At 37.5% G+C, this 15,814-nt stretch overlaps 1 protein-coding gene across 1 annotated transcript in view; it reads left to right on the top strand.

Moving 5' to 3' along the window:
* The window catches only part of ZYG11B (zyg-11 family member B, cell cycle regulator), a 73,434-nt gene that overhangs the window by 31,422 nt on the left and 26,198 nt on the right, over window positions 1-15,814 (top strand). The window contains exons 3-8 of the mRNA XM_010847167.1: window positions 1,032-1,786; window positions 8,849-8,989; window positions 11,245-11,421; window positions 12,341-12,405; window positions 15,240-15,339; window positions 15,553-15,603. Coding sequence (XP_010845469.1) covers window positions 1,032-1,786; window positions 8,849-8,989; window positions 11,245-11,421; window positions 12,341-12,405; window positions 15,240-15,339; window positions 15,553-15,603 — 1,289 coding nt within the window. The remainder of the gene's footprint in view (window positions 1-1,031; window positions 1,787-8,848; window positions 8,990-11,244; window positions 11,422-12,340; window positions 12,406-15,239; window positions 15,340-15,552; window positions 15,604-15,814) is intronic.

Here is a 15,814-nt window from a genome sequence, read left to right as displayed (position 1 = left end):
GTGAGGTTTTGTTCATGTCTCTGACACCCTCATCCACATCAGGAAATGTGGTGAGATAAAGTAATCACTTAATTTCAGTCAAACACCAGAGACCTAATGAGGAACCAGAACACCAGTCTCCCGCATAGCCATAATGAGGAGCACTAAGTCTCGGGTGTCAACAGAAGTCAAGTGAGGGACAAAAACATTTACCCTTGCTAGGCTGCCCTTTTCCTGGTACTTTGGCTAGAGTGAGCAGATTTTGTGGCCCTGGCAGGGGAGGGGCTGTTTTTGTGTGTGCTTGTTGGTATTTCCCAATTGCCAGCTTAAGTCTGGAATATATGGTACAGGGGAAAAAACCAGGAACTCCACCATATTGTTCTTTGTGTCCCAAGATCTCTAGCTAGCCTGCTTTCTTCTCTTGACCTTTCAGTGATCTAGCCTTATTCCTTGTCTCTTCCCACTTCCATACGTAATCTTCAGAAATCGACCATGTTCTCACTCATATCTAGGTTTTCCCCTGTATTCTTCTTAAATTCCCCTCACCTTCCTTCTCCATCTTTGCATTTTTCCTTCATCTTTGAAAGACCTTCTCAAGGATCACCTCTTCCATGGAGCCTTTTTCAGATCTCCAGGGATGGTAAATTACTTCCTTTTCTTTGCTTTCATGATCCTTTTGTACTTGGATCTGGTATACCTTTGGCTAGAACTGGGCATGTAGCCCCATCTAAATCCAAGGGTAGGTTGGAAAACACAACTGTGCATGTGTCCAGTAATGGGAGGAGAACCAGATATTAGTGAATATCAGTAATGCCTAACACAGTCCTGATTCTGCCACGTGCTATTTCTGTGCTGTTGGAAGACCACTTTTTTGAACCCCAGTTTACTCAGCTATAAATTGTAGATAATCACATTCTTACCTTAATGAATTGTTGTGTCTATTAAATGAAATACTGTTACATGGTAGTGCTTTGAAAGTGTAAAGTATACTGGAAGTTTTAGCTATCCTTTAACCATTTTTTGAAGTTAAAGTACTGCTTATTTTTTCCTAGGTCTCCTGAATGATGCAACTGTAGGTATTTTTAGGGGCAACCAGATGCGCTTAAAACGAGCTTGCATTCGCAAAGCCAAGATCTCTGCTGTTGCTTTCCGGAAAGCCTTCTGCCACCACAAGTTAGTGGAACTTGATGCCACAGGTGTGAATGCTGACATCACGATTACAGACATCATCAGTGGGCTTGGCAGTAATAAATGGATCCAGCAAAATCTCCAGTGCCTCGTGCTGAACTCATTAACTCTGTCCCTCGAAGATCCTTATGAGCGGTGCTTTAGCCGACTTTCTGGCCTTCGAGCATTAAGCATCACCAATGTTCTCTTTTACAATGAAGACCTGGCTGAAGTTGCCTCATTGCCAAGATTAGAGAGCCTGGATATTTCTAACACCTCGATCACAGACATCACGGCTCTGCTGGCTTGCAAAGACCGACTCAAGTCTCTAACCATGCATCACTTGAAATGTTTAAAAATGACAACTACCCAGATACTGGATGTTGTTCGAGAACTAAGACATCTGAATCATCTTGATATTTCGGATGATAAACAGTTTACATCAGACATAGCTCTTCGATTACTAGAACAAAAGGACATCCTGCCCAACCTCGTCTCCCTGGATGTTTCTGGGAGGAAGCATGTGACAGACAAAGCTGTTGAAGCTTTTATTCAGCAACGGCCCAGCATGCAGTTTGTAGGTTTGCTGGCCACTGATGCTGGCTATTCTGAATTCCTCACAGGCGAAGGACATTTGAAGGTCAGATTTTAAAAATATATTCCTTTGTCAGGCTGACCATTGTTTAGTTTACATAAGACTCCATTAAGGTGAATGTCTAATAATATATAGATCATATTCATGAAACATGACATAGAGTGAAAAGGCCTTGCTTTTGAGTCTGAATTAATATTCCAGATTATTTGCTTTATGGCCCAGAGCAAACTATGATGTAACTTTTCAATTTACATTTATTTATAAAATAGATATGACTCTTACCTGCAAAATTATTCTGAAGATTAATAATTATATATGTAAAGTGCAAGTCATGTTGTAGGCCCTGGATAAATGATAGTTCTCATGAAGAGAATGTTTAGATATTTTGAACCACTTAAACATATAATATCTAAAGGATCACGTCAAAGAAACTAGAGATGCTCCTTTGTAGAAAAGAGTAATGGGAGGTAAGTTGTCCAAGAAGATCTCTATTGTAAAAATGGTAAAATCCTTCTCTTCTTAGGTTTCTCATGCGTAATGGCTTAAATTCCATTTGGGAAACATCTACTGAACTTGGCTCAACTTGAGATTGAAAGATAAAAAAGATACAGGATTTGCTTCCAAGGAGCTTGATAGTAGTAGTAATGTTATGATCACAAACAACTCTAAAGCCAAGGATCAGTATAGTTGCTGTAGGAGAGTAGGAGAAACTTTTTCTCACTGGAGAATTTTCGTCTTGATGGAAGATGGTATCTGAATCAGACCTTGAAGGATAGAACTGTAACAGGTTTAAGGACAACTAGTATTTTTCTTGGAGAAGGAAATGGCAGCCCACTCCAGTGTTCTTGCCTGGAGAATCCCAGGGACGGGGGAGCCTGTTGGGCTGCCGTCGCAGGGGTCGCACAGTCGGACACGACTGAAGCGACTTAGCAGCAGCAGTATTTTTCTAACATACATTGTATCCTATAAGTGCTTTATATTGTATATGGTAATATCTGTAGGTTGATATTAACTCCACTTTATAGATGAAAAACATAGAAATTATGATTTACTGTTAGTTAGAACCAGCGTTTGGATCTACATCTATCAAATTTCAGAGCCCCATTTTTTTTTTCCTCTACGACTTACATCAAACCACTTAAGTTGAAGCATCATTTGATTCTACCTGGTGCAAATGGCAATACTGCATTCTTTTTTATGGCTGAGTAGTGTTCATGTGTGTGTGTGTATACCACGCCACTTCTTTATCCATTGTCTATCAATGGACACTTAGATTGCATCCATGTCTTGGCTATTGTAAATAGCGCTGCTGTAAATTTGGGGATGCATGTATCTGTTTGAATTATAATTTTCTCCAGATGTATGTCCAGGAATGGGATTCTGAATCATATGGTAACTCTATTTTTAGTTTCGTAAGGAACCTCCATACTATTTTCCATAGTGACTGTACCAATTTACTTTCCTGCCAGCAGTGCAGGAGGATTCTTTTTTAGCAATCAATATCGATCTCAAAAAAGGAGAAGGAAAGGTTAGCTATAGAACATTTTAAAACATGTCAGTTCTTATATTATTTGTAAATTTAGACTTTAAAAAGTAGAATGTAGGCAATTATTTTGAGTCACTTTTTTATTCATTCATTCAGTAAATATTTTATTAAGTACCTCTGCATATTATGTACTGTGCTAGACATGGAGATTTGATGGTAGAGTGAAATGGCGTGATCTTGCCCTCATGGAGCTTATAATTTAGTGAGGGATTCAGACAGTGAAGTACCATACATATGTTATGGGTGTATGATTTCAATATATGTATTTATATATCATATACATAATGTGCACATATATATATATGCTTTAAACTGCATAGTGTGAAGAATCTAAAAGCTACATAATACTGTATTTGAGTATGTTGAACAGAGAGGCTTGACTTAGTTTAAGGCTTCTCTGGGGACTTGATGAATGAGTGAAGACCTTATGGATGAGTAACTTGGTAGAGAAGATTCCAGGCAGCAAGAATAATACAGCAAAAGATGTGTGGTAGGAAGGGAACATGGTACATCCAAGGAACTTCAAGAAAGCCACTGTGGCTAGAGTTCTAGAGTAGGAAGTTGCAGAGCGATGAGATGAGGCTGGAAAAAGTAGGTGCTAGGGCCAGAAAGGGCAAAGTCACATGAGCCAGGTGCAGGGCAGCAAGTGTGAGGAACTACCTAACAGCTTGTTATTGAACAAGGTAAGTTTCTAGCACAGGGCTTGTGGGTAAAGGCAGCATAAAAATGTAGATTACTAAGTTAGTGTTACTTGTCTGCCTAAGAAATGGATCAGTAAAGAATTATAAAAATCAGAGGGGAAGAAATCTCTGTGTACTGGGAGTTTAGGAAGGATTTCCCAGAGGAGGTGAGCTTGATCTGTGTCCTCAACGATGAGAGGAATGTGTCCCTAGCACACTGCACTAAGTAATCTTCTCAAGGCAAAGATCCTCCAGTAGCTATGATTCCCGAGCAGTGTGATTTTTGCTGATTGTTCTTACCACCAACAGACCCTAGAGTGAATTAGCCCAAGATTTTCAGTTGAGGCTAGTAGAACATACACATTGTACAATGCCTTTGTGAAACAGGTTTGATTTTACAAATGGAACATCATTGCTTTGAAATTTTGACTCTAGAAAACACCTACTTTGCTGTCATCTAGTTTCCACTTCTGTAAACACAGTGATTCTTAACCTTGGCTATAATTAAAATTACCTGGAGTGTAATTATTTGAGATGATGGATATGTTAAGTAACTGTATCATGATAATCATTTTGCAGTATTTACATGTATAACATCATCGTTTTACACATTACACTTACAGAATGTATTTGTCATTATGTATCTATAATATATATCTTTTAAAGCTGGAAAAAATTTTTAATTAAAAAAATCATCTAAGTAACTTGAGTAATTAAATCAGAAGCACTGTAGGGAGGTGGGACTGAGGCATCAGTTTTTTTTAAAGCTCCTTGGGTGATTTTAATATGTATCCAAAATGGAGAATCATTGTTTTAAAATAATTTTTTTAAAAAATTGAGATCATTGGAACTTTGCCCCTTATTCAACTATACATAAAAATAGATGTTTGTTTTAAATTATTTATTTGACTACTAATTTGAGAGTTGAAAAATAATAGGTCATGTTAAGAGAAGAGAGCTGAGATTGCTCTGTCTCCTTTTTTAAAATTTTCCAGGTTAGCAAAGTTGAAAAATGGGTCTGAAATGATTATTTTAATGTTATGATGCTTTAAATTAATTTAGTTTGACAGTTTTGGTTTTACATGCCTCAGTAGAGACAGTGTCACTCCCCAGTATTCCTTATGAGGCATTATCTGGTACTTTTAGTGGGTGGTTCAAAGAACAAAAGATTTGTTTTTCCACTTGCATGTATATTATGTATTTTGATCTCTTGGCTCTGTGAGGGAGGTATTTTCCTCAGTGAGAGGGAGTGATTTTCTTAAGGATCACAGCTAGCTGATGAGCCTGGAATGTATTCCTTTACTGCATCTCTGCCTATATTTGAGAACCTTAGTTCTTTCTCTTACTCATCTAGTCCCAACACAAAGGGTTTTCTGACGTAGAATTACCAACCCTGTCACCTTGGTTTCCCTACCTTATCTGCTCGTTTGTCACCATCAGTTTCCTCAACCTTCCGCTATCCCACCATTAAGATTCCTGTGTTTTTTGGCTGCCTCACTCCTGAGAAGCACTGGTTATATGTTAAACCCAGTATTCTCAGTCTTCATCTCATTTGGTCTAAGTGCCTTTTGACATAGTTGATCTTTCTTCCTTCTTGAAATACCTTTTTTTTTTTTTTAACTCAGTTTCTAGAATATCAGATTGACCTTGTTTTTTCCGTACTTTTTGGACTTTCTCTCGGTTTCTTTTATTGATTCTTCCTAAATCTCTCAGGCCCCAAACCTATATGCCTATGTAAATTTAGGAATCATCCTAAATTTATATCTCTAACCTAGACTTCTCCCTTGAACTAAGACTTAATACGTACTTTTTAAAGACATCTGAGCTAGTGCTTCTGCTCTTGAGGAATTCTGATCCAGTGGAGAACAGACAGACAGTTTAAAAATAGCTTTAATCAGTTGTGAGAAATGCTGTAATAGAGTTATGTGCTGAGTGCTACAAGAAAGTCTTTCCTTAGAATATACATTTAGTTTTATCCATATTTTAAATATTAATAAGGTTTAACTTAGTGGTAAAGGACATTTTTTCTGTTTTAAATAGATTGCAGAAACTAGTATATACAGATGATTGTTTGTTTTGTTGTTGTTGGTTTTTTTTTTTTTTTTCTAGCATATGAAATTGATTGAATTGAAGATGCATATAGTTTGAAGAACCAGATTGCTTGATTTGAGTAGGGTAGGGGCTCAAGAAGTGTTAACCACTGAATAAATATACAGGCAATGAAATTTGGTTCAGATTATTTACATTCCAGTAACAAAAGTTCTGTAATTTTACATTTTAAGATAACTTGAGGTTATATTTTATATAAGATTGTAAAGCTGTTTGAATCAACCAACATGGATAAATGAAGTCTGATGAAGATGACTGTTCATGTGTTTTCCCTCTTACAGTCTTTTTTAGCTCTCCTAATAGTTCAGTGTCTTTCCAGATCTAAAATCTAAGAAAAAGTTCAGGGTGATTCAAAAACAGTTGAACATTAGGAAAATTTTTATTGTTCAATAACTGCTTATATGTGTGAATACATAGTCAAAATCGATGTTTATGTATGTGTATTATACATTCTTATTGTTGTTTAGTCACTAAGTCGTGTCTGACTCTTTTATGACGCCACAAACTGAAGCCTGTCAGACTCCTCTGTTCATGGGATTTCCCAGGCAAGAATACTTGAGTGGATTGCCATTTCCTTCTCCAAGGGTTCTTCCCCACCCAGGGATCAAACACACATCTCTTGTGTCTCCTGCATTGGCAGGCGGATTCTTTACCACTGAGCCTCCAAAGAAGCCTATATTATACATCAATAGTATAAAAAACATTTTGTAAAGAAACTTCCATTGTTATTCCCGCAGTCTTACAGTCTTACAAATGCTCAGTATATGCCTTTTTGTCACTTGATACACACATCTGTACTATAGTCTAATTTTATTAGACCTTTGTAGCATATCCCATCGGTGGTTAAAATGTTAGCTGTGATACAGCCCTTCATTTTCTTAAAGCTGCATATTCCTTACCCATATGAACATAGTTATTACTAAGTAATATATTTTAAACATTTATTTTTGTGTTACCTTTTATAATGGTGCTGCCAAAAAAAGATAGGGTTTGGGGGTTTTTTGTATTTTTTTTTTTTTTTTACCATTTTGAAATTGTCACTCAGGTTGATAAATAGAACTTGTCAGCCACCCTGAAGCTCTTTCACATGCCCCATCCTGATCACAACTTCCTCCTTCCCCACAAAAGTAATCTCTGCCCTGACTCTAGTAATAATCATGTCCTTGCTCTTTTAAATAGTTTTACAGCCCAACCATTTACCTCTAGGCACTTAGTTAATCTTGTTCACTTTTCTTGCCCACTTTTGCCCACTTTTCAAAATCATACGTCTTTTCAGTATCTTTTATAAAATTCCCTCTCCATCCGTTTCTTTTCCTTATACTTTGTGTATTAAAGAATCTGACCCTTTGGTCTGTAGACTTTCCCTCAGTCTAGATTTTCTTGATTGTATGTTTGTGGTGCATATTGACTGTATTTTCTGCAGATTGGTAGCTGGATGTGAGGACTTGGTCAAACTCAAGTTTAATCCCTTTGGCAGGACGCTTAGGTTTTACGTTCTTTCATTAAGGAAGTACATAATGTCTGGTTGTTTTTCTTTCTGTGATTTATTAGCAGTTGTTGACATTCAACACCTAGTTCCATTAATTCATTGAGGATCATGGTGATACTGTAATAATTTCTTTTTTTACTTATTACTGGCTTACTTTTCCCAAAAGCCACTTCTTGTTACATACGTTTGGCTACCCAGTGGTATATGAACCACAGTTGGTCTTCCCTTGTGCCACAGCTGGTAGAGAATCTGCCTGCAATGTGGGAGACCTGGGTTCCATCCCTGGGTTGGGAAGATCCCCTGGAGAAGGGAAAGGCTACCCACTCCAGTATTCTGGTCTGGAGAATTCCATGGACTGTATAGTCCATGGGGTTGCAAAGAGTCGGACACGACTGAGCGACTTTCACTTCACTTCACTTAAGATAACTATATTAACCTGTATAAATGGGAAATTCCAGGATAAACCTACTTTTGAACAGAATTTTTTTAATGCTGAATGGGAGCTTGATAAATCTGGGAGAATCAATTAATATATTTATTTGATATTTATTGAGTGCTTGTTCTGAGCCACACACAGTGCTGCCTGTAGGGGTACAGTGAATAGATCAGTCTACTAAGGGGATTATGGTAATGGCTATAAAGGTGATGTTTCAGGAAGACCTGACCTAGATTGGTGGGCCAGAGAAGGCCTCTCTAAAGAAGTGTTATTTAACTTGAAATGAGAAGGATGAATAGAAATTAGGTAAAGAAAGAGAAGGAAATTTCAGTCAGAGAGGACATTATACTTAGTAGCTTTTTCCTGGGAAAGAGCTTGGCTTATTGAAAGATCAGAAAGGTCAGTGTAGGGTGTTGTGGGGAGAGGGATAGATTGAGAGTTTGGGATTGGCATGTACACATTGCTATAAAAATAAAAAAAGGCCACTGTCATTACTAAATTGTGAGTTAGGGTGAGAGGGTTACCTTAAGAGGCAGTAGAAGCCTAATCATGTGTAGTAAGACCTTATAAATAAGAGTTAAATATCTTGAGATTTATTTTAGGTACAGTATAGAAAATTTTACCCATAGACTTATTCTAGGGTCTGAGCCTATCTAATATATATCTGTTTAGCATATGTATACCTTCACAGGGTGACTTTTCTGGATGGGTTGGAAAATAATCATAGCCATTTGTTTGAAGCTTTACATAACTATCCAGGATGCCGTCCACACAAATGATGTTTGGATAGAGACACTTGGAGGGTTGAAAAGAATCCTAAAAGCTCATCTTCTGGCTGTGTTCAAAGGTGTCTGGAGAAGCCAATGAAACTCAGATTGCAGAAGCACTGAAGAGGTACAGTGAACGGGCCTTCTTTGTCCGAGAAGCTCTATTTCACCTTTTTAGCCTGACTCATGTGATGGAAAAAACAAAGCCAGAAATTTTAAAGGTAAGAACAAGAAACTGGATGTGAGAAGTGTGAAATTATCTTCCTAGATAGATGATGGTTTTGTGAAGAAAATTGGTGAAAATCTGCATTTAGTCTTTTTTTTTTATAAGATTGATAATATATAATTCAGTTTTTAGCCATAAATGAGAATGAGAGGAGATAACTGAATAGTGTTACTGAAGTTTTATAGTAATCTCATTTAAACAATATAAATGCCTTCAAGTTCATATTTAACTATCTAAAACCAGTAATCATTGTGATATCTTTTTACCAGCTGTAGTAGAAAATAGAGTATATAACTTGAATCAGGACACTACTTGGTATATTAGCCATGTATTGCTTCTGTATATGGTTTTTAAAGAAATACAATATTGGGATTTTATAAAGCACTTTTCCATGCTATTTATGAACCTTCTTGTGCTTTTGTAACTAATCTGTGTTATTCCCCAATTAAGATATTTTACCCAAGACAGTTTTTGGAGGAAAAAAAAGGAGGATTCTTAATTTTGTTGATTGGGTGGGACATTTTTTTGTCAGAATGTGGTTCTTTAGCCACCTGAAGTCTGGGATATTGCTTATTTTAAAAAGCATTTGTGAACCTCATTCCAAGAAAATTTAGATTCAGTAGGGCTGGATAAGATACAGGAATCTACATCGTAATAATCCCTCAGGATAATCCTTATACACATTTAATTTAGTACTATATCATATTTGGTCCCTCTTTTAGTGGGCACAACAATCCCGAGAGAAGTTTTATCTTCTGTTTCACGGATTATGTACTTGAGGGTCTGTGAAGTTAAGTAACAATAAATTAGTGGCAGAGCCAGAAATGACTTAACTTCCCGGTTTCTTAAATTTTTTGAGAATGGGGTGTTTGGATAAGAAGCAGGAACATCTGAGTCCCCGGATGTTGACTGCAACATCCGCCACCTCCCGTGTACATACCAGAGGATATTGGTGCTTGGCATATGCATTATCATTTTTTGGTTTTGGTTACTGTGCACTTGAGTAACAGAGGACCAGACCCGTCGTCCTGATCTGAAATATTTACTCATTCATTCATTCAGAGAATGGTGCAGAGAGAAATGTGATCCTTGTAAGGAGTTTTTGCTGCAAAAGAAAGCAAAAGCAAAAGGTGGTAGTTGGCTGGGGATGTTTGTGGGTTTTGTTTTGTTTTGTTTTAGATGAGAGAAAAAAATACCTTGTATGCTGTGTGAATGATCGACTACAGAATAAAAATCTGGTATAGGAGTTGGAAGGGGAGATCAGCTGAAGCAGTGTCCTTGAGTAGACAAGAAGGGAAGAATCAAGCATTTAAGTGGAGGGATTATTTTTAGAGAGGAGCCCCTAGAGGTCATTTATGGTCACAGGCAGGCAGACAGCAATTCCTCGTGTGTATGCTGGCAAGGAGGTACGTGTAAAAGCCAGAATCTGAAGTTCTTTTATGATTACTTCAGTTTTCTTGGGGTAACTGGAAGTAAGATCTTCAGTCAGTAATGAGGAATGGGGAGGATTTGTTGGGGATTTGAGGAGAGAGGAAAAGGGGAGAAGTAGTTATCTAGGCCAGAGGGAAGTAAATGGATTTTATTTTAATTTTAGCAGTATTCTTAAGGAACTGAATGTTGGGATTTGAAAGTGAAGTTTGCTGCTGGTTTACCCTATTCAAGTCAGTAAGAATTTGTTTAGTGTTTGGCATAAAACAGGCCAGACTGAACTATGTCTAGGAAATACTAAGATGTTTTCTCTGAATAGAAAAGATTCATTAACATTACAGAAAAATTTCCGGACATGAACAACTTGACACCTCCCTTGACCAGGTAGGTGAATAACTATTATGTCCTAGGCTCTGCACATAAGGATAAAAAATATACTTAACATATCTTAGAAATTATTACAGATCAACAGAGTAATGTTGCTATATTCTGCTGCTGCTACTGCTAAGTTGCTTCAGTCGTGTCCGACTCTGTGTGACCCCATAGATGGCAGCTGACTAGGCTCCTGTCCCTGGTTTCTCCAGGCAAGAACACTGGAGTGGGTTGCCATGTCCTTCTCCAATGCATGAAAGTGAAAAGTGAAAGTGAAGTAGCTCAGTCATGTCTGACTCTTTGAGACCCTATGGACTGTAGCCTACCAGGCTCCTCCGTCCATGGGATTTTCCAGGCAAGAGAATTGGAGTGGGTCCTTCTCCATTGCTATATGAAGAGGGTTTATATGTTTTTTATAAGTTGGATTAAGAGAACTCATTTCTTTTTCAGCTTGTGGTTACTGGGATGAGAAACCACCCTATGAATTTGCCAGTGCAGCTTGCTGCAAGCGCCTGTGTGTTTAATTTAACCAAGCAGGATCTTGCTGCAGGAATGCCTGTCCGACTCCTGGCCGATGTGACCCATTTGCTGCTCAAAGCCATGGAACATTTTCCCAACCACCAGCAGGCAAGCATATGGGAATTCACATTCAAATGGTCTTTTTAGTGTCTGCTACCCATCTCCTACCTCCATACAGTTCATTTTACTAGACCAAAGCTGGAAATTCCTTTGGAGGCTGTGAAGTAATAAGTTTTGTGGTGTGACTGAGTGCAGGGCGATAGAGAAGTAGAATACTAAAGAATGCATTCCTTACCTAAAACTATTTCAGTCCAAACATTGTGGGAAATAATGCAAGCCATGTAAAACTTCTTGCACTTAGACCTTGAGTTAGTAATAATTTCAGCATACAGGATTAGGCGTAGAGCTTCTGCTCTGAGCCAGGCATTGGTTAGGTACTCAAGTACTGGAATAGAGAAATAAATAAAACATGGATTTTCTGTTTCTAGCAGTATAGGTAGTCTACAAAACCTGTCCTGTTCTTTGGATGAAAACTAAAAATGCTGCTTGAATTATATTTTTAACTCTTAAAATTTAACAATGAGTTGGCAAGTTAGTAGAAAATACTCAGAGACCCAAAATCAAGTAAAATTGGCAACCTAAATTGGGGAGTGGATCATTAAAGCCAGCTTCCCTCATTGAGAACAGCTGCCAAACTAGATGAGTTTTAGCCTTTGGTTTTCATGGACTCTGGAAGCCAGGTGAACAGAAGACAAACTAGAACCCATCCAAGGGCCACCAGAAGGGAGGGAGATTAGCTGGAATTATCCAATTTATCACCCTATTTCTCATCTAATAAGAAAGATTTTAAAAATGTGCAAGTAAACTTATGTGGGTCCAGTGGAAGTCTTTGAACCGTAGGTGAGCAGAATAAATGTTCTAAGACATGTTATGCTTTATAAATGTCTTTTTTTTTTTTTAATAGAATCTAACAAAACAGTATTTTATTCAGGGTTTTTTTTTTTTTTTTTCTGTCTTTGGTTCTTAGTTACAGAAGAACTGCCTCCTTTCACTTTGCAGTGACCGAATTCTTCAAGACGTTCCATTCAACAGGCAAGTGGTAGCACCAGAACTATGGGACAAAATAGAATTATAGAAATCTGTCTCGGGTCATTTCTTACCAGTTAGGATATTCCTAGTGTACAGTTAATCAGGTGGGTGGGCTTGTGTATCACTTTGTAGAATGCTGAATCTACTTTCTGTAATTTAATGCTTTGATATTCATGAGAGCAGATTCTATTTTCATACCTCTTTGCATAAGAATTTGTACTGATTATAGTTTTTAGAATGTATGCACAGTGTTGTAGGCTGAAGAAATGGAAGTATTTAGAAATTCAGTATCTTGCCTACGGTTTTGTGACTAGTAACTGCAAGGCTAGAAAGGATCAAGTCTAGTTTTAGCTCCAGCATTCTTTTCTCTGTATCATGCCTCTTATTATTATAGTTACTTGATATTGAATTATAGGAGAAACCTTTTAAGCAGAGGTTAAGGAAGACCATATAGCTGGATTCCAGTAAGTAAAAAGGGTTTCCTTATTTTGTAAGATGTGATTTAGGAGCTAATTTTTTTTTTTTTCATTTTACTATTTTAAAATATAATTTTTTAGTGATGGTATTTTCAAAAATAAATTTATACTTTATGATTTAATGAGAAGTGTTTTTCTCAAGCAGCAGTTTTATAGTGATTTACTTTTATTTGGGTAATAGTACACTGTTATCTGACATGCTGATGGAATGAAGTATTCCATTTACTATTTGAAATAAATAATTGGTTCAGACGGTAAAGAATCTGCCTGCAATGCAGGAGACCTAAGTTTAGTCCCTGGGTCACAGGGATCCCCTGAAGAAGGAAATGGCAACCCACTCCAGTATTCTTGCCTGGAGAACTCCATGGACAGAGGAACCTGGTGGACTACAATCCCTGGAGTCACAAAGAGCTGGACACAACTGAACGACCAACACACTTTCACATGTATCTCATGTAGATTACTGAATTTTATTTTATAAATATATTAAGCATCAGCATTGATCACATGAAGTCACAGGTTGAAAAGACATAATCTCCTAAAGAAAATTATAAACCACCCCAGAGGCTGACAGACTGTTCCTTAAATGGCTAGATATTAAATGTTCCCAGTTTATGAGCCATAGGGTCTCTGTTGGACCTACTTAATCCTCCCATTGTACCTCCAAAGCAGCCATAGATAGACACTTTAACAAAAAAAAAAAAAAAAAATGGGGATAACCGTTCCAGTAAAACTTCAGAAGACAGACAGCTAGGCCCACAGCTATAACATCACTTGAGGTGGGCTATTGTTTGCCCTTGATGTAGCCAGTGAGTACAGTCTGCTAGAATTGAGCTTCTTTGTGCTAAGAGACAGAGGTTGGTTAATCTTTGCCTCTCGTGCTTAGTACTTCAGTGGCTGATGGATGGATGGATGGATGGATGAATTAGGAGTATAACAGAAGACAGTCTTTCATAGAAGAGGGTGACAGAATGTACTGGCCCCCCAAGCAAGGACAGAAAGATTTCATTGGCTTGGTGATCATTGAAGATTTCATTTTAGTGATGGCATTAAGATAATAAAACTAATAACTAATGTATGAAGCACTTGCCGGACACTGTGCTAGGTGTATTCGATATGCTTATTCAGTCCTTGCAACAGTCCTGTGAAATTGTTACTCTTGTAATCTTCATTTTACAGATGAGGAAACAGAGGCACAGAGAAGTTTAGTAGCTTGCTCAAGGTGATAAGATAGTAAGTAGCAGAATTTAGATTTAAATCCAGACTGACTTCCAGAGCTTCTACTTTTTATATCCATGTCATATTGCCTTGAAACCGAAAATTGACTGAGTTGAATGTTTTGTGGGAACTGCACAAGTAAAGGCACAGAGGAAATCAGTACTAGTAAAAATTAACTTTTATCAAAAGTTTGATATGTGCCAAGGTCTGTACTAAGTCTTAAGCGTTATGTGTGATATGATATAATCCTCACAACAGTTCTGTGGAATAGACTGTATTATTTTACAGACAAGAAAATTGAAGTTCAGAGAGATGAAGAAAGTTACCCAGGGTCCCAAAGTTAGTACATGGTGAAGGTGATATTTGAATCCAGGCTGATTCCAAAGTGTATGATGTTCTTAATGACGTCACTATATTGCCTCACAGGATAAAACAATGTGTTTTATTGTTATCAACAGTAGGTAGAGCTAGAATTCCAACCCCCAAATTCAAAGAACTTCAGAATCCGCTTTTAACTTTTAATACTAGGTTATATTATTTGATATATATGGACATGTTTTGAGACTAATAAAGTTTCTATGTATCATATCCTCTCTTTTCCTGTTTTATTTATTTTTTCTCTAGCATATGTCAGTACCCAAACATGCCATATACTTTACTTACTTATTTATTACCTGTCTTCCCCACTAGAGTGTAATCTCTGTGAGAGTAGAGATATTTCTCTGTTTTGTTTGCTAATCTATCTCTAGCATCTGAAACAATATCTGGCACAAAGGAGAAGCTGAATAAATGTTTTTGAGTAAAAGAATGAGTGTTCCCATTGTGCTAAGTACTGAGGGGGAACCAGAAAATGCTTAAAATTATTATTATCACTACAGAATAGAAATATGTTATACCTCTAGAAGATGAATGTCAGATATTTTTGACCATTTTTTCCAAACTCTCTGTTTCTTTTACAGTGTTGTCAGAATTAATAATACCATCTCCAAAACACTAAGTGTACTTGTTATTCTCTATCAGTTAGGAGGAACTTTCCTTTTCTTTCTCACCTACCTAAATTGTAGCATCAGTTCCCAGCTGGAGCTCTGAAACTACTCCTGGGGCCTCCAGGGTTAATTCATTAAACTCCTTGTGTGTTTTCAGGTTTGAAGCAGCCAAGCTTGTCATGCAGTGGCTCTGCAACCATGAGGATCAAAACATGCAGAGGATGGCAGTTGCTATCATTTCCATTCTGGCTGCCAAGGTACCTGAATTCATGTTTATAATTTTCTGTAGGAAACTGTTTCCCCTGACAGTTCAGTAAACCAGGTTAACTTATTCAAGCTGCATTCAGTATTGCAGAATTCCAGGGTGATCAGAGATTCTGGTCTGACCTTCGGAGTCTGCTGCAATGAATGATATTAAACTCACACCAGTAGATCCTTGGACATTTACCTTGTCTTCTGCTTGCTTGCAGCTTTCTACAGAACAGACAGCCCAGCTTGGTGCTGAGCTCTTCATCGTCAGGGTGAGTCTATGCAGACCCCTAAACAGTTTTCATTTTCATTATTCTCAGGCAGTGTTTGCTTATCTTCAGTGTTTGCCAGTACTTCATCAAGTACTGGTGCCCCCCAGTACGTGCCTATCTTCTGAGATTTTATATTTCAAAAGTTTGTTTTTGTTACTTCTAAGTGAATGTGTTAATTTCTCTTCATTGGGGCAGCTTTACTCTTTAACAG

This window comes from Bison bison, unplaced genomic scaffold, assembly GCF_000754665.1.
Source record: "Bison bison bison isolate TAMUID 2011002044 unplaced genomic scaffold, Bison_UMD1.0 scf7180017864244, whole genome shotgun sequence".
NCBI classification, from domain to species: domain Eukaryota; kingdom Metazoa; phylum Chordata; class Mammalia; order Artiodactyla; family Bovidae; genus Bison; species Bison bison.
Note: the sequence above shows the minus strand (reverse complement) of the source record. Positions and strands in the feature narration are given on the sequence as shown.